This window comes from Panthera uncia, chromosome B1 (genome assembly GCF_023721935.1).
Source record: "Panthera uncia isolate 11264 chromosome B1, Puncia_PCG_1.0, whole genome shotgun sequence".
Taxonomy (NCBI): Eukaryota; Metazoa; Chordata; class Mammalia; order Carnivora; family Felidae; genus Panthera; species Panthera uncia.
In genome coordinates, this window is record NC_064811.1 from 37,732,518 (window position 1) to 37,751,528 (window position 19,011).

At 34.7% G+C, this 19,011-nt stretch overlaps 1 protein-coding gene across 1 annotated transcript in view; it reads right to left on the bottom strand.

The window, feature by feature from the left end:
* The window catches only part of GABRG1 (gamma-aminobutyric acid type A receptor subunit gamma1), a 65,412-nt gene extending 48,260 nt beyond the window's left edge, over positions 1–17,152 (bottom strand). Inside the window, exons 1-2 of the mRNA XM_049630453.1 lie at positions 16,684–17,152; positions 3,417–3,565 (exon numbers count right to left, since the gene is read on the bottom strand). Of these exons, the coding sequence (XP_049486410.1) occupies positions 3,417–3,565; positions 16,684–16,787 (253 nt within the window). The 5' untranslated portion in view covers positions 16,788–17,152. The remainder of the gene's footprint in view (positions 1–3,416; positions 3,566–16,683) is intronic.
* Between the last annotated feature and the right edge of the window lie 1,859 nt (positions 17,153–19,011).

Here is a 19,011-nt window from a genome sequence, read left to right on the forward strand (position 1 = left end):
TCCTCTCTGGAAGGAAATAACATCATCTAAGTCTCCATATTTTTAATATACTCTACTGGCATTCAATAAAAAATTAACATACAATAAATGAAACAAGCAAATCAACTTAAACCAAGACATAAAATGAAAAAGAAATTTTTTAAAAAGTTACACAAGTGATCAAGATACTGTGATTATCAAACACTAAAATAATTACAGCTAATATGTATAAGAAAATAGATAAAAAGATGGCAAATTTGATAAATACTTGAAATACTTTAAAAATCATTTGCAAATACTGCAAGTAAGAATTATTGATCCAGAAAAGAGGCCAATAATAAAAGAGAATGAGGGGCACCTAGGTGGCTCAGTCACTTAAGCATCTGACTCTTGATTTTTGGTTCAGGTCATGATCTCATGGTTCATGGAGTCGAGCACCACAGTGAGCTCTGCACTGACAGCACAGAGCCTTCTTGGGATTCTCTCTCTCCCTCTCTCTCTGCTCCTCCACCATTCATACTCTCTCCCCCACTCTCTCTCAAAAATAAAATAAACATTAATTTAAAAAAAAAAGGCTTAAGGAAAACGTCAAACATATGTGCAATGGAGTCACAAAGAAATTGACATAGAAAAAATATTTGAAAATATATTCACCAAGAATTTTCCAAAAGCAATCAAAGATTCCAACAAATAGATTCAAGAAGCCCTATGAACTCTCCCAAATACCAAAAACAAAACAAAAAGACTGGGGGCCTTACATAAAACTGCAGAAACCCAAAAACAAAAAAAAAAAAAAAAAACCCTGCAGAGATAAAAGATAGTTTATTTTCTAGAACAGCAACATTGTTGTTGAAAAGTGATTTTCAACAGAAATAACAGAATATAGAATAAAATGGAGTGAGGTTTATAAAATTTGGACAGGAAACAGCAACTATCCTGGGTTTAAATGTTAACTGAAAATATCATTCAAATGAAGGCAACATTAAAATATTTTTCATGTAAAAACAGAAATAATTTTTTGCCCTGAAATTTACACCAAAAGAAACACTGTAAGGAATATTTTTTCTAAATGGGGACACAGTACTGAAGAAAGTAAAGAATAACAAATGGAATAATTTCATGGTAAAAACTAATTGCTTTTAAACACTTTGATAATAAGAGTGAATTTTGGTATTTCAAAATATAAAATAAAAATACATGGATATTTGGGGCACTTGGGTGACTCAGTCAGTTAAATGTCTGACTCTTTATTTCAGCTCAGGTCATGATCTTGTGGTTCACGAGATACAGCCCTGCATTGGTTTTGCACTGACAGCATGGAGCCTGCTTGAGATTCTATCTCTCCCTCTTTCTCTGCCCCTCCCCTGTTCACACACTGGCTCTCACTTGTGCGTTCTCGTTCTCTCTCTCTCTGTCTCTGTCTCTCTCTCTCTCTCTCTCTCTCAAAATAAATAAACACTTTTAAAAGTTTTAAAAAAAAGAAATGACAAAAAAGGGAAAAAAACTTCAGATCTTAAATACAAAAAATATCGCAAATGTTATTATGAAACAACTTAACACTAGTAAATTTGAAAATTTATATTCCTTAAGAGGTTCAACCTACTAAACCTGATTATTAAAATCATTGAACCGGCACACCTGGATGGCTCACACTCCGTTGAGCTGGTTTAGCGTCTGACTCTTGATATGGGCTCAGTTCATGATCTGTGGGATCAAGCTCTGAGTTGGGCTATGTGCTGATAGCGTGGAGATTGCTTTGGATTCTCTCTCTCTTTCTCCCTCTCTCTCTGCCCCTCCCCCGCTTGTGCTTGCACTCTCTCTCTCTCTCTCAAAATAAAATGATAAATAAACATTAAAAAAATAAAATACAGTAATTGAACTGTTAAAATTTTTTTCCCAAATCCAACTCTAGACCAGCATGACTTCCCCAAATAATTTTCCTGAATATTTAAGGAAAAAATATCATCCATTTTAGATAAACTCAGAGATGAAAAGGGAGGTAAACCATAACTCATTTGTAGATGCTATCATGATCTCAGTTCTGCAACTAAAAGAGACATTAAGAAAGTAAAATAAATGGCTAATGTCTTTCATGAACATAGATACAAAATTCCAACACAAAATATTATCAAATTGAATCTAGTGATATTTTGTAGTTACCATATCACAACCAACTGGTATTTGTTACAGAACTGCAAAGTTTTAAAAATCAGACAAAGCTACTTATAGAACAAACAGTAAAACACAATCAATATGATTGTTTCAGTGGTTGCACAGAAATTATTCAAAACATAGAGGAAAAAAAGAATTCTAGCAAATAACAGAAACTAACAAGCATCTTAAAAAAGAATCCTACAGCAATCATACCTAATAGTGAAGTATGAATTGCTCTCCCTGATACCAGGAACAATCCAAGACTATTCAAAATGTGCTCTAGTCCTACCCAATTCAACATGGCATGAAAAAAAGCATAATTTTGGAAATAAAGTAAAATATTCTTTATTTGCAAAGTAGACACTATTTGCAATGCAGTAATTATTTGTAATGGTCAACTATCTTTATAGAAAATCTAGAAGAATATAACAATAAATGATTAAAATTGATACAGAAATTTCACAAGGCTTCTGAAGACAAAAAATATGCAATTTAGCCATTTATATATATATTGCTAATGTAAAATTAGAAAATAAATTTTTAAAAATGTATTTACACTTACAACACAAAATCCAAATATATAGAATTAAATCTAGTAAAATATATTCAACATTTCTTCACAGGAAACTATATATACATATATATACATATATACATATATACACATATGCATATGTATATATATATAGAGAGAGAGAGGGATGATGCTTATGAACTTGGTATGGTAAAAATTCAATACGGTAAAGATTTCAATTTCTCTATATTGACCATAGATTTAATGCAATCCCAATGAAGTTGGCTGATCTATATTTTTTGTTTGTTTTAAAAAAGTCAAGGGGGGCACTTAGAAGTTAATTATTATAAAACTTACACTTAAATACAAATGACTGAGAAGAACAAAGTAAGATTACCTGCACTATTACTGGCTTAGAATTCATTAATTAAAACAGTGCTGCACGGGCACAAAACTAGATCCCTACCTACCTTTCAAATAATCTCTTTTAGGAAATATCTCTCAGCTTTTCAGGCAGTTTTATCAAAACTTTGCTGTTGTACTCTTTATTGTAGCAGTTGTAAAATAATTATGTCAAAAATGTTTATGTCTTTCTTCCCACATCAGAGTGTGAATTCTTAACACTGCCAATTTAACTAATAAATTATCAGACTTAACAGTCTCTGACATACATCAGACACTCAAGGAATATGAGTTATATGATTAAAATGACATCAGTAAATAAGATTTTCATAGTCACCAAAATCCCAAACAGATAATTCAAACTTACCTCCTATATCTGGGCGAAGTTTATTGTCATAGCCTTGAAGCAATGAGTTGAGAATTTGTGTTATATCTCCTTCATGAATCTTTGGTGCCAAGACCCAAGTTTTGTTCACTGTCAAATCCTCATCATCTTCGTCATCCACTTTATCAACACTAAATAATTCAAAAATGATAGAAATTTCAACAAATTGTGTGCTTAAAAACACAGTTTAAGATAATCATAATTCTTATTTCTTTGTTAGGAAGTAGTAAGAGGAGAAAAAAGCATTAAAAATATTTTACATTCTGTAAGACTGATACTTTCTTCATATGAATCATGCTGATACAATAATACTCAAAAATTAAGAATTCAGTACAAGAAGTGTAGCACATGATTTTTAAATAATAAGTTAAATCTTGACCACATCCACAGTTGTCATTTAAGGTCATAGAGATTATGCACTGGAAATGTGAATGATGGTCTTAGATTTGTGCAGTATAGAATCTGCACAACTGTTTATGGTGACTTAACCACAACACATCCCCCCAAAAAATTAAAAGGTAAATAAATACAGGAAAAGTTGTAATAATTGCTGTAGTGAGATATTTAAAAATGCATGTGTAGAAAAGAAGAATAAAGGAAAAAGTATTCAATACATCTATGCCTCTTCTTTCAATTCAGAAGAACCTAGATATCATATTCTAAGAACTTTTTCAGAGATTGTCTTGTCATCAAATCTTGAATGGGTGACTCACCTGACATATATGAAGGGGGACACGACTATCAAGTTTTATGAACAGAAGTGAAACTTTAGAAACCAAATAACACCATTGCTTTCATTTTGTAAATGAGAAAACTGAAGACAGTAGGGAACTAGCCAATGCACAAACTCACTTTTATTAGGAAAACTGAAAAACAAGTCCTAACTAACTCTTCAGTTAATGCTTCCTACTACACCCCTGTGTTTAACAAGCATAAGGATGCAGCTTAATCCTGCATTGTGGTAGAAAATGCAGCAATATATATATTCATCTACAATTCATCAGAAGTAACAAACTACTCTTCATTATTCATAAAGAATGCCATCCTCAAATGAGTATGATCATCCTAGACTTAACACCTACTCCAGCAAATCTCAGCCCTCCAGTGAAAAAGGGTCAAAAGGATAAACACTTACATTGGTGAAATTAGGTAAATCCAAAATATATCAGTTATTTCCAAATATTTCAGAGATAGGCTTCCCTCTAGCAGTAAACATGCAAATTTATCTCAGTATCTTTAGTTTAATTTTCCACACTATCCATTTTGATTTCTTTTGCTTTGGACCTAAAACATCTTCGCTAATGCAACCTTCCCCCTCTTTATCTTTTAAAACCTTTTTCCAGTTTTATTGAGATATAACCAATGTATATTATAGTACAAATTTAAGGTGTACAGCATAATTATATGTATATTTAAAGATAATTACCACAATAAGCTTAATTAACATCCACCCTTTTTATTCTTAATGAGTACAAATTAACATTATAAATGAAAACTTCATCTTTAAAGTATCGACTAGTCATTTCTTCTCCATTGTAATTCTATTGATGGTTATTATGAACAGATAATGGAGAGGACTATTATTCTCAGTATTTCTTCTCTCCTTCCTGTCAGAAAATTATACTTCTCACTCCACTGACTTCTAATTTGGTCATGTGACTTGAAATGCTCCTTCCTTGCTGGAGGATTGTACTTCCCTGTTCTACTGAATTCAGGGGTGGCCCTGTGGTCTGCTTTAGCTAATGGAATATATGTGGCCTGCATCACTACCGAGCAGATTTGATGTCAGAGCACAGTTCATCATATCTCTCTTGTCTTTCTGCCAAAAGACCAGAAACATGTAGAAGCTACTCCATTACTTCATTCCCAGAGCGAAGGCAACACGGACAGAGCCACAGCTGATCTACAAGGGACATGCATCCTCAGTGAGAAACACTGAGTGTTGTAAGCCACTGAGATTTGGGGGTACTTTATTACCACTGTATACAACTTAAATTCCTACGTAAACTCCGATGGTACATTTAGTTAACAGGTTTTCAATGAAGCACCCATTTATATTATTTGTATTGCTGTATTTAACTTCAAAAAGTATACACTACTGAAATCTAGCTATATGATCATCTTTAAAATAATTTATTTTCTCTCAATGAAATATACACACTCCTACATTCATTCATAAAGAAATCACTAAAAATAGTGAAGTATTAAGAGTCCCTGCTGGTGTGTCCTCCAGGAACATTATCTTATCCAATTAGAATTGCTAAGATATTGGCAACAACCCAAATTCTAGAGCATCCATTTCGCTTAAACTCCCAGTTTATGGAGTGAAACATCTGGTGGTTTGAAGCAGGCCACTGAACATAGAAGCAGTCGATCTTTCTTTGAAATATGATTGTAGTCAAATGGAAGTTTCCATGAAAAAAAAATAAAAGCCTTTTCTATTTTTTAACAGTAGCAATGTCCTGATAATCCCAAAGTACAAGTTCATAGTGATTTATAGTCCTCTTTTCCCAGCTGGCTTGAAGGTAATATGAGACTCTCAGTGCTATCACAAAGCTAACTGTCCTCATTTTTGGCACTAATAGAAAGGAAATTTCATTATGGTTAATTTTTCTGTATCTTCCCTCCAAGCTTTCTAAATTACCTTCGGAATATTCATTAAGTATGTGAAGACCTTATTGGTATTATTTTGGTGATTAAAAAGTACTTGTCATAATTTTAAAAATAATTCACATAGTTGATCTGATGTCTCGGTATCTTTCACAGCTGGGGGATATTTGTAATGTTTACATATGTTGAGTGACTATTCACATAGGGGAAAGAAGTATGATTTTCTTAGGTAACACTGAGAATTTCTTGACTCATGCTCAAGCACTTCTTTTAAATAATTTAACTAAATATAATTTTATAGTTAGTGGAAATACATTTAGACCACTGAGTATAAAATTTTAATAATTGTTATCTTAATGATTGACATTTTTATTGTTACTATCAACTACTGAATACCTATAGTGCATCATTAAGTTCTTACCATGTTTTAGTAATTGTGTGCTAGGTTCTTTCAACATTTTATGTCATTTAATCCAGAGTAATCCCATGAAATAAATATTAATGTTTCTATTTTACAGATAAGAAAAAATAAATTCCTAGAATTTCCAGGATACACCCTTTTAAAAAATAGAACCAGGAATATTGATTAATTTGAAGACTTGTTTTGTCTCTCTCACTTTTTTTCTTTTTTGTTTTTTGGGTTTTTTTGGAAGTTTCATTATCTTCACTAAAAATTTCAGGGTGGTTGGACTGTGAGTTTTCTAATTCATAAGAACACAGCAACTCTTACAGTAAGTAATTAGTATATTTGGATTGTGCATGAATAGGATGCTTAATCTCCATCCTTGAATTCCAAAGGGTTAGAATAATAATTTCAAGGAATCACAAACACATGCTCTGATGAAAAAGACTTTCTAACATGTGTGCTCAACTTCCAATCCAATGCTTTAACTCATTTATAGAGTAAATATCATGTACTACAAATGTGCTAAGTCCTGCAAATAAGACAAAGTTGCTTTACTGATCTAGATTATCTTATTTTTTTAATAAAGGAGAAACCTATTTAAACAAATGACACAGAAAGCCATAACATATAAAGATATTTATTACAGTATTATTTATAATAGCACAAATTTTAGGGGCACCTGGGTGGCTCAGTCGGTTAAGCGTCCGACTTCGGCTCAGGTCACGATCTCATGGTCCATGAGTTCGAGCCCCGCGTCGGGCTCTGGGCTGATGGCTCAGAGCCTGGAGCCTGCTTCTGATTCTGTGTCTCCCTCTCTCCCTGCCCCTCCCCATTCATGCTCTCTCTGTGTCTCAAAAATAAATAAAAACGTTAAAAAAATTTTAAATAGCACAAATTTTAAATACTAAGAGGACATTTAAGTAAATAATTATAGAGCCCTATGATGTAATGAATGTACCCACTTGATTGATTTGATTGATTGTACCCATTTGACTGATGTATCATACAGATTGAACAGTCTGTAAAAAATAGAACATTATTTTCATGATTTAATGTTATATATAACATATAACAATTTGCTTTTATCAAAGCCTATGTATAAAATGGCTGAAGATTTGGTGGGAAAGCTGCATAATGAGTATTCTAAGTATTCTACACTAGTGGAGCTATAGAAAATTAAATTTTGTTTGTATATTAATAGTATGCTATGACCTTTCTGAGGAATTTTATAATACAAAGACATGAAAAGGAGTTAATGTGTCATTAATGCCTACCTAAAAAATGAACTGCCTTTTCCTATACATCAGATAGTGTTCGGAAATAAATTTCTAATCATAAACGTAAGTAATTCAACAGAGCCTTTTATAGAGAGAAGCGGGGCTTTATACTCTGCCAAGAAAACAGCAGGGGCAGCCCTGAAAATTCGCTCCTCAGTTTTCCCTCCATGGGAACGTGGTTGACTGATGGCCCAGCTGCCGGCCCTCTGGACCAGACCTGCATCTACAGGAGACCCAAGGTTCCCTTGGGCTGCTCGTAGCAATAACTGAACGTAGTAGAAATCCTAGTCGTACAGCTCCATTCCAACGGGACCAGGGACTCCTCTAAAGGGCAGCTTATGTTAGACAACTCTCACTAGCCTGCGCAAAACTTGATTAGAAGTCTGAGACTCTTTTGACACAAACTTTCTTTCTCCCCCGTGTTCACAGGTGTCAGACTTCCATTATTATCTGAAGCCTCTCTTTCCTTATGTCCACTTCCTCCTGCTTACCTTACATAGGCATTTCTCTCAAAAATCTCTTGGGGCCCCTGGGCTCAGTCAGATGAGCATCTGATTTCAGCGCAGGTCATGGTCTCGTGGTTCATGAGTTTGAGCCTGGCATCCGCTCTGTGATGACAGCTCAGAGCCTGGAGCCCTGCTTCTGATTCTGTATCTCCCTCTCTCTCTCTGCCCCTCCCTTGCTCATGCTCTGTCTCTCTCTGTCTCGCAAAAATAAATAAATGTAAGAAAAAAAAATTAAAAACTCTCTTACGTGTCTAATCTCAGCTTGGTATCTGCTTCTCCAAAGCTTCTGCCTCCCACATATTTTTTAACTGACACTACTAACTACTTACTAAAGAAAAATTTTGAGTCACATACATCAGTGTTGGGTTTTCTTGTTTTTGTTTTTGTTTTACTAGGCTATTTAATACATTATACAAATCGATCAGTTTATATACTTACCGTTTGTGAAAAACTACTCTAATGAGTTAATTACTATTCTTAATAAAACAAGCAAAAGCTTTGAACTAATAATAATTCAAACAGACTAAGTAAACCAAAGTATGCTATATCCTGTAATTATAAGGAGAATTACAAACAGAATTGTAATGCTATATATGCTATATGATCTTTATAGAATAATAATTTCAAGGAATCAGAGATTCCTTGATAATTTCAAGGAGACAGAGAAAAATAATATAGGTCTATAGCAAGTCAATCAAGTAATATAACCTGTCTTTCATACATAGGCTAAACATTCATCAGAGTTTGCCCAGGATGGCCGTGGTTTCTATCTGTTGTCCTAGAATAATAATTGCACCCTCTTTTACTCACAAAATGACCTAATTTGGATGATAAATTATATAGTCACCCTGTATATAGTGCATATAAAGGTGACTTCAAATGCCCTGGTTCTGACACCTGGGGAAAACTCTTCCATTAATCTGTTTAGAGGGTCAAGATGATACTTCAAAGCCAGGCCTCATCTGTGATCTGTTGTGCATGACAGATTAGCCTTTGTTTATAAATTTCAAATATGTTTTTATAAGCATAAGACAAGTGATAAGTTCCAGGAAAGAAACATACCTGTTCTCATGTTTCTGAGTAGGAGATATCCTAATGCCAAAGCCTACAGGAGCTAGTTTTTAGAGACTAGATATTGATTTTAGATCTGAAATTCAAAGAAAATGAAAGTAAACTAAAAAAGCGAATTTTCTTGCTTTCTTTTTTCCTCTATATTCCAGCCGCTAATTTTTTTTTTTAGACAAAGCTCCCTTCTACAATTGCAGCTCTGAATCATTTTTATTGTTTGTACAAGTTAGTAGGGAAGCAGAAGAAGTAAAAGCCTGGTAGGTAACAGGGTTACAGATCTGAACTTTCGGAGGTTTAGAGAGGTGAAATGATAGCCCACTCAATTCTATGATTTTCCTTTTAGCACGAGAGAATGTAAGACTCATCACTTAACACACACAAAGAGGAATACTTAGGAAATTTGAGGAAGGAGAAGGGACCCTAACCTGGAACATTAAGTGTGTTCCACTCTGTTTCCAAAGTGTCCAGTATCTAATTCTCCCATAAAATTGACCACACTGCATCTCAATTAACTACTTTATTTATTTATTTATGTTTATTTTGGAGAGAGAGAGAGAGAGACAGAGTGCGAGCAGGGAAGGGGCAGAGAGACAGGGAGACACAGAATCCGAAGCAGGCTCCAGGCTCTGAGCTGTCAGCACAGAGCCTGACACGGGGCTCAAACTCATGAACCCCAACACCGTGACATGAGCCCAAATCAGACGCTCAATCGACTGGGCCACCCAGGGGCCTCTTAACTACCTTATTTTTTTATGGACATCTCTAAACTCCTTGAAGGCAGCGGTTAAGGTTTTCAGTGTTATATCATTGGCACCCAGACCAGTGCCTGACACCCAGTAGGTGTCCCACAAAAAAAATTCACTGAATGAATGGAAAGAATATTCAAGCCCATCTTGCTGTTTGCAAGTAAAATTAAAGTGAATCAAGAAAACAAACAAATGAAAACAAAAATCATTGGCCTTAATAGAACTTACTAATGTAGCTAACCTAATATAAAATTAATTTCAAAGAACAAAGTAACTTTCTGATACTAGTACTACTGTCAGACTTATAAAATTGACATAAAATTAGTAAGAGGAAACGTAACAGGGAAGGTACAAGTCTTATGTGAAAAAAAACAGAAGACTATCGGAACAGAAACAAAACATAAAGGCAACGTATATATTTTGGCTACAAGACACTACCGTTAATATATAATCCCCAAATTAGCTTGTAAATTTAATGAAGTTTTAATCAGAATCCCATAGTTCACATGTATGAGGTTAAAATCCTCATAACTAAATAGAAGAATCAGTATGGGAGTTTATAGGTAATTATCGAAAAAAGAATTATTAGATGAAGTTTGCCCTGCCAGAATAAAAAGAAAACATATTCTTACAAGAAGGAAAATAAACCATAATTTTCATTATAATCTATTAAAAAAGTGACCATTGGGTTAAAAGTATATTAAAATTAACACCAAATTCTCTATTGTTTGAATTTATATACATAGACCCTGAGAGAACATACAATAGAAACAGTACAATTCTTCATGACACTCACATTCTCTATGCCTTTGATGTTCTTATGCATCAGATAAAATCTATAATTCTGCTAAAAATTTTACAAAGTAGAGGCATAATATTGAAGCTTATTAAATTATAAAACATATTAAAAGATCTTAAAATTGAGTGGAATAAAGATATGGCAATGAGTTCCTCTGAATGCAGAAAAATATACCTTTTTTCCCTAACTCTTAGAATCACAAAATGAGAAATTAAAATATATTCATTGACATAAGGATCCTCTCAGACCATTCACTTAAAAAAGAAGAGAATACAAATGGGTAGAACTGAAACAAGAAAAATATCTTTCTAGTCATTCCGGTTCTGACAATTTGAAGGTTTTTCAAAAAGAACTGTTACTAAGGAAATGTTCTCTCTCTCTGTCTCTCCCACTCTTTCTTCTTCACTAATACTGACCCAAACTTATGCCCATGACATTGAGTCCTTTCCCAGAGTTGCAGTTGATGCCAGCCTCTATGATGTCCGCGCTATAGTTAGTTCATCTAGAATTCGGAATACCAATTATATAGCATTTTATCATCAACATAAACTACCAGAATGCAGGTTCACTGAGGACAGGGACTCTGCCTTCTTTGTTCTGTACATTGAGCATATATTCTGTTCCATATATGCCCCATACACAGGACACAAATGTTATTAGGGCAAGGATTCTGTCTTACTTACCAGTGCATCTCCAGCTGTCAGAACTCTGCTTAACGCACCGTGGGCCCTGAGTAAATATTTGTTGAATGAGTGCTAATGCTCCATAGATGTTTACTGAGTGAATTAATAGCTAAGACTATTTCCTGAAACATGAGGCTTCAATTGGTTACACTATTTTAGTGTAGATAGAATTAGATTCTGAGATATTTAAAAATAGAAAGAGACATAAATTTCATCTGCCTCCCACAGAGCACAAGAACTCTAACAAGCTTCTGCTTGAAGAAGTCTGGTGATAAGGCATCCATAATTTTGTTAGAGGCCTTTTGTGTTGAAAGAAAATGTGACTTCACGTAGCTTCCACTAGTCAGTGATGGTATGTCTATTATACCTATGTGTAATAAATTCAACCATGATTTTATTTAGCATCCTTAAAAATAAGTTGCCATTCCGAGTCCTCAAGAAACCTTTTCTGGATTCCAAATTCTTGCTATTAACTCTTTATCCTATGGTGTTTTTTTCTAGATCAAGTGTTCCACTTTGTTAAAGGTTTTCTTAAAATAATTAATCTGGCACTATACATAGTATTCCAGATTATGTGATAGCGACACAAATTTTTATACTTACTATGCTTCCATCAACTGCATGGTCTGTCCTTTCTTTTCATCATTCTTTTCATCCCTCTCTTCCTTTCTTCCCCCCTCCATCTACAGTCATGCTAATTGCTTTGATTTAAATTGCATTTGTAATCTGAGAAGTGTGGTGGTTAAGAATGCAGGCTCTGGGCATAGAATACATGGATTTGAGTGTTGGATTCAGCACTTATCAGCAAGATGTTTAGCGAGTTTAAAAATTGCTGTGCCCCAGTTTTCCCATCTGTAAAACGGGGAGAATAATAGAAGCAAATATTATTCTCCCTTCATACTTGATTGGTAATTTGGCTAAGTACAATGTTCTATGCTGAACATGTGGCTTTAGAATTCTGGAGACATTTCCCTCTTCGGGTATGGCTGGTGAGAAATCTGTTGGCTCTTTAATTCTCTTTCCTTGATTGAGATCTGTTCCAACAGCAGACTCTTCTGTTTATCATTGGCCTTCTGAATATATATTTCCTTATTGTGACTATAAAATGTTTTGCTTTGATTAATACCATAAATCCAGGCGTTACCATGAGTAAAAGCTGCATATAGGTTTTACGCATATCTAGTCTATTTGCCACTGCAAACGCAGCACATTGCACTTTGTTTGGCATGTAACAGGCATTCAAGAAGTATTTGTTGAATGAAATTATGAATGATCTCACTGGAATCCCAAAGATACCTAATAATGCATAAGGGTTGAAGGACTTTACCGTACTTGAGACAACTTTAACCAGTATAAATTATACTAGAATCACTGTAATTCCCAGAATATCCATCGTTATATCTTTTCAGTTAAAAATTTAAATGCTATGTATTTTGCACAAATTTTCTCTCTTGGTCTTGAAACAAGCTGGAAAGGAGAGTGTCATTTCTATTTTCACAAATGAGGACTCTGTCTCAAAGATTTTCCTGAAATCACCCTAGTGGGAAATGGTGGAGCTAAAACTAGGATTTACATTCTAATGGCCAAGTCCAGGATTCTCCACTGGTACCGTGTGTACCTGTGAATTATTCTCTTGAGGTCCATACATTTAATTTATGCCCACCTTTCCTCATTCTCTCATGGTAGTCATTTATTATATTTTGATATAAATAATTAAATAAATAAATCTTAAGAGCCCTTTTTTTTTTTTTTTTGGTTTTCCACCCTACCTTGTCTCCTCTCCTTTGGGACCCTGCCTTCATTAATATTTTCTTAGACAAATTTTAATCACCTTTATATAACTATAAAATATTAGGTTAGCCTATTTAATGATTGAATAAAAAGTCAAACATGTCCTCTTGTTGCTTAGGCAAAAGCGTGTCTCATAATATATTATGGAATAAAATGGAAGAAGGGCATAACTAAAAGAGTCTAAACACAAGAGATTTATCAATAATGATATTGGCATTTTAGCTTCAAAAGCATTTGTCTCTTAGTCTTTCTTTGAATATTTTATGATCATGGAATATCATTACTCAGTAATTTTGTCTTCAAGTTTAATTGTATTGTATTAGAAAATTAAGTCAAAAATCTAAATGCCTAAAGAAAAATCATTCACTAGTATCTCCATAAAATATATTACTGAAATTACTTGAAAATAATATATTTTATAAAGCAAATGTATCTGAATATTTTCATTTGGGCAACTGAACGCTAAACTGTATGATTATTGACTCATGAAATTGTTTGAAAAAAAAAAAAACAAAACAAGTTATGTTCCCTGGGCTCTTTCGGAATATAACTTCTCAGTCAAAGCTTATCATAAATTACTTTTTAAAACAACTAAAGCCTCCGACTACTTTTTCAACTCTTGTTAAAAATCGGATTATAATTAGCTTTTCTCAACATTACAAATAAGTCAAATCAGGCTTAAGAGATTTTAACCAACTTATCAAGATGCCATAGAGCCTCACAGAGAATGAAACATAGGTACCATGACTACAGCTTTTAGTTACAATAAGAGGATAGGCTTTCAGAGTTCAGCAATATAAAAATCAATATAGTGTCTCTTCTCTGTGCACTTGATGGAAACTAATGAGGAAGCAAGCTATTGTCTCTGATTAGATATAAGAAATAATAACCCCCAATTTGGTAAATCCCCAAATAGATGACTCTAAAGATTTATTTTAGAAACCAGCATATCAAAATTCTTAAAAACAGAAGTGTGATTAGTTTTAGAAAGGCCCCTCAAAAGAAGGAGAAAGGGAGAAGGAAATATGAATGTAAATGGTTTATACATGCTGAAACCAATTATCTCCAACTAAATATTTAAAGGATGAAAACTTCACCACAACTGTAGCTACTTTAAAGTGAAGACACAAACTCTCATTATGGAGGCCCTGAGAGCTAATTATAACAGCAATATATAGCTTTATTTTTTAATATTCTTTTATTTATTGGCCAGAATAATCCAAATTATCTGTAGTCTTGTGATAAAATGAATTATTTATATATACATATTATTTATCTATATATATCTATATATATCTATCTATATATATCTATATATAATTATTTATCTATATATATCTATATCTATCTATCTATCTATATATATCTATATATAATTATTTATCTATATATAATTTTAACTACATAAGCCTCCCCTCTGACTCATACATAAGGTAAAACAAAGTACATGGAATTTCAATTAGAATTCCACTCTTGAAAACTGCAAAGAAAACCCAGTAGAGCAACCACTGAGGTATTTTATGTTTCAGTTCAAATAGTAAACATATTGACTACGAAAATGTGTAGAAATCATTAATGATCTCCAACCACCCTTCATTTCCTAGATGAAGAACCTGTTCAAGGAGGTTAGGGACTCTTGACACAGGTGATCATGTCTCCAGACTTCTAGAACCCATCCCTGTCAACTACACTGCATAACTCTTTAATTCTGAGCAGCGTGAAGAGACTTCTGGAGCGAATTATGAGGATTGCAATGTAAATATCCTCAAAAACAAAAGATATTACTTAAATAAAACATCTTTGTAGGTAGACGGTATGTCCTTTAAGGATCAGCCTATTAGGTTGCAAGGGAAACTCCTACTTACAAAGGTAAAGGAGCATACAGGTTGTTATTTCAGAAAGCCACTGGGTAAATCTGTTTTTAGTTATGAGAACACAGATTCATTTGTAGTATTATGAAGATTCGTGAAAGCACTGATACATGATCTATCAAAATATCTTCTATAATTTTATAATATATTCACAGAAATAAGCCATCATGGTACAACTTATATACCACAAATAATTAGTCGGTAGTATGTTTGTGCCCATGCAGAACATTTAAGTTTCTAAGGGAAAAAGGTAAATAAACTAAAACTGCAATACTTAAAAAAAACATTGCATGTCAAACATTTTCTGACAAGCCTAATATTGCTTACTATAGCTTAATCCATTTCCTGTTTTTGGAGAGAAAATACAGTTGTTCTATCTGCTGGTAATGACAACAATATTCACTCTAGCTATATACTAAAATTAATCATCATAATAATTTATTTCAGTAATGACACAAGTATAGAGGCATGTTTCCATCTGCATAGTGATTTTATTCTGGAGTTCTAAACAGGATAACATAATATAATAATATAATTTTAAATATGCATTTATACAAAATACATTTACATGATATGTATTGTATATCCAAGACCTAAATAGTGTCTTTTAATATATTTTAATTCCATTCAGCCACTACTCCTCTATACCTGACCATTTTATTTTTCTACCAGAATTATTTCAAAGTTTTATTGGAAGATATTACAATCCAAGAAGCTCAAGTCTTGTTCCTGTTAAATTGGAGGCTTGGGGATGCTACTGTCTCTCTCTTTGCCTCTCTGTCTCTCTTTCTCTGTCACACACACACACACACACACACACACACACACCACATTCACATCCATACATTTTTTTCTTACTTGTAGACAACCAATTAAAATAAAAATTATTTACATACCTCAATAAAATATACATGGTTATCTCCAAATTAAATATAGCACACCCTCAAACCCAAAAGATTTTTAAGCCATATTTATAATCTCTCTTGATATAAAACTTTGGTTTTTCCAGAATACCAAAAAAAAAAAAAAAAAAGATAAGGGAAAAATCAACGTTACTTTATAGAAAAGCATCATACATACCATGTTGTGTAACAAGTTTCTAAAATAACTTTCTCTTTAAAATGCAGAATTATCCAGAAAGTTCATCAGTGACATCCATTCACTAAATTTAGTAGCAAAATCATTTCTACTACCCCTCCCTGCTCCCAGTAACTGACCCTTTACTAGTTTCCACTGTGGCAAGTCACACAAAACAAAACAAAACAAACCCAAACTCAACTCCCCTCTGCGCTTTCACACATAGGTTCCTTTCATTCTATCTGAAAACAAGTAGATCTAATCGGAAAATAAAAGGACGGTAAAAGATCGCACTTGTGCCCGGGGGAATGCAAATTACTTAACTTAGAATGATTTTTTTTTTTTTTAAGAAAGAGAAATGAGGGGGGAGTGGGTGGATACCACAGAATAGTTTCAAGTCCTTGAATGTACTCACCAGTTTCCCAAATGCAGGGTCAGTAACAAGAACATCAGCCTCACCACTCTACTTTGGCTCCACAAAAGAAAAGGGGAGAAGAGAGCAGCTTTCCAAGAACCCATCAGGATTGCTTTTTCCGCTCAGTTCTCCCAGCCAGGACTTTTTCTCCCACCTCAGCAGCAGCCGGGTGAGTGAGTACGAGAAGGGAGAGTGTGGGAAGGCAGTACACCTCCCAACCAGGTAGGATGCGACTCCCAGCGGAATGGAGCAGGGGAGCCAATAAGACCGAGAGGATGTTGGCATAAATTATCTGAGAACGAGTTGGGCCAATCTCCGGCCCTGAGAGGCGGGGCTTCTCCTACTAGAAATCGGAGCCCAGTAGGGAAAAGGGCTCCGTCTTTCCAAAAGAAAAACAAACCTCTTCTCTCACGCAGCCTTGGAGAAACGTTTGAGTGGCCTTGACAGATTCCCTCCCTGGGAAAAGAAGTCTCCCTCTTCCCCCGACCTTCCCTCCTGCCTGACTCTATTTCGGGGGCTGCTGCCTTTTTCTCTCCCGGGTTTGGATTCTGAATCTGCCTTCCAAGGGAAGGCAGTACCTAATCCGTTTCCCCAGGCTCACGAAGGTTCTGCTATTTTTTGTTAATCATCGTTGGTAATTTGGAGTGTCGGCCGGTGTCTCGTTTCTCTTTGCAGACCCAGCAGCTGGCACAATGCCCGGCACAGATGAGCTCTCGGGAGATGCTGAATATATAATTGAATGAATGAATGAGCGGGCTTGGTGCATTCCTGGTAATCACGTTTCCAACCCCCCGCCCCCTTCCGCTGCCCTTATGAGTGAGAGGATTGGCAGTCGCCTCTCCCAGGGCACCAAAAATGATGCTCATGAATAATCCCCGGCAAGAACAATCTCATTTTACAAAAACATAAGCAAAAATTCTATTTTAAAAAGGTCCTCTTAGCCATAGGAGTTGGAGACCTATTACATGGGTAGTCCTTGCTCTCTGCTCCCTCCCCAGTTGGCTTAGCGTTTGTGGAGCTCCAGTGTTTGGTACCTAACTTCAGAGGCTCTGCTTTGAGTTTGCAGCAGAGCCCAACAGTTACCATGGCAACCGGAAGCCTCTGGCAGATTGAACAACTGTACAGACGAAGACAGTGGTGGTGGTGGAAGCAGGCTCGCTCTGCCCAGCCATCTTCTGCCTTTATGCCTTCCTCAATCCCTGTTTCCCACTGAAGCCAACTGGGGTGGAGGTCTTTGGCGGTCTCATTAATCACCCCACCACTACCTGGAATTGACCAGATTCGGGGTGAACCGCATGTAAAAACCACGGAAGTTACTTGAGAGTATTTGTCTCCAGGGCAAACAATTCAAGGCAGAAGTAACAGTGTTTGCACAGGAGCATAAGGTAACTGTTGCTGTTACCTTATCTTCTGAAATCACTTAAAGGAACTGGATGGAGGTAACAAGCTTACAAATATTTTCTTGCCCAGAATAACAGATGGTGCAGTGCTGGGCTTTTCTCTTCTGATTGATTCTCCATCTTTTTAGTCTCCTCTGAAAATAGTATTGACTTCCTTGTTTTCCTTCTCCTACCAACCATTAATTAGGCGGCATTATTCTCTTTCACAAAGCATGCTAGTCAAGGTAGCTTATACCAAATAATTTATATAACAATAAAGTTTCATTATAATAGATTTAGAGGTGAATAAATTTAGTTAAAAGTTGATGCCAATATAAATCTGAGTAGGTTTTTTTTTTTCTCCTTTAATTAAGAATGTGCTTTGGATAGCTATTTAACTGTTTCATTGGATGCCCACACTAATACACTGATCTGATTAGCCAGTGAACCATGAATTAATTCACTATAAGTATCCAGTGAATACCAAATACCTGCCTGGTTACTCTTTGCATTATGTTAGCATTAGGGAAGATTTTTGCATATATTAATAGGAATATGACACTGCATGGTGTTATACAATAGTAGTTGATAGTTCATCCATCAAAAATTCTTAACAAGATTTCACTCTTCTTGTTCTCATAGATATCTGAAAGATGCTAAAAACAGTTAAGGAAAATTAATGGAGAGGAAAGGTGAAGGATATACCCTTGGGTAATTACATGTTGACTGTTTACTCTTATGAAAGATAAAAGACTGGAGTAATTTCTAGACTGGGAAATTTCCTGTGTTTTACAAAATCTAGATTTTTGAACAATTTTGTGTTGTAATATTTTCAAATTTATCTCGCTCTTTTCTTTCAAGTAATTTTATCTGACTTTATTTCTATCTCTTCCTTTGATTTTCCCCCTTTTTATAACATATGTCTTCTGGAAAACTGATCCTATTCTGC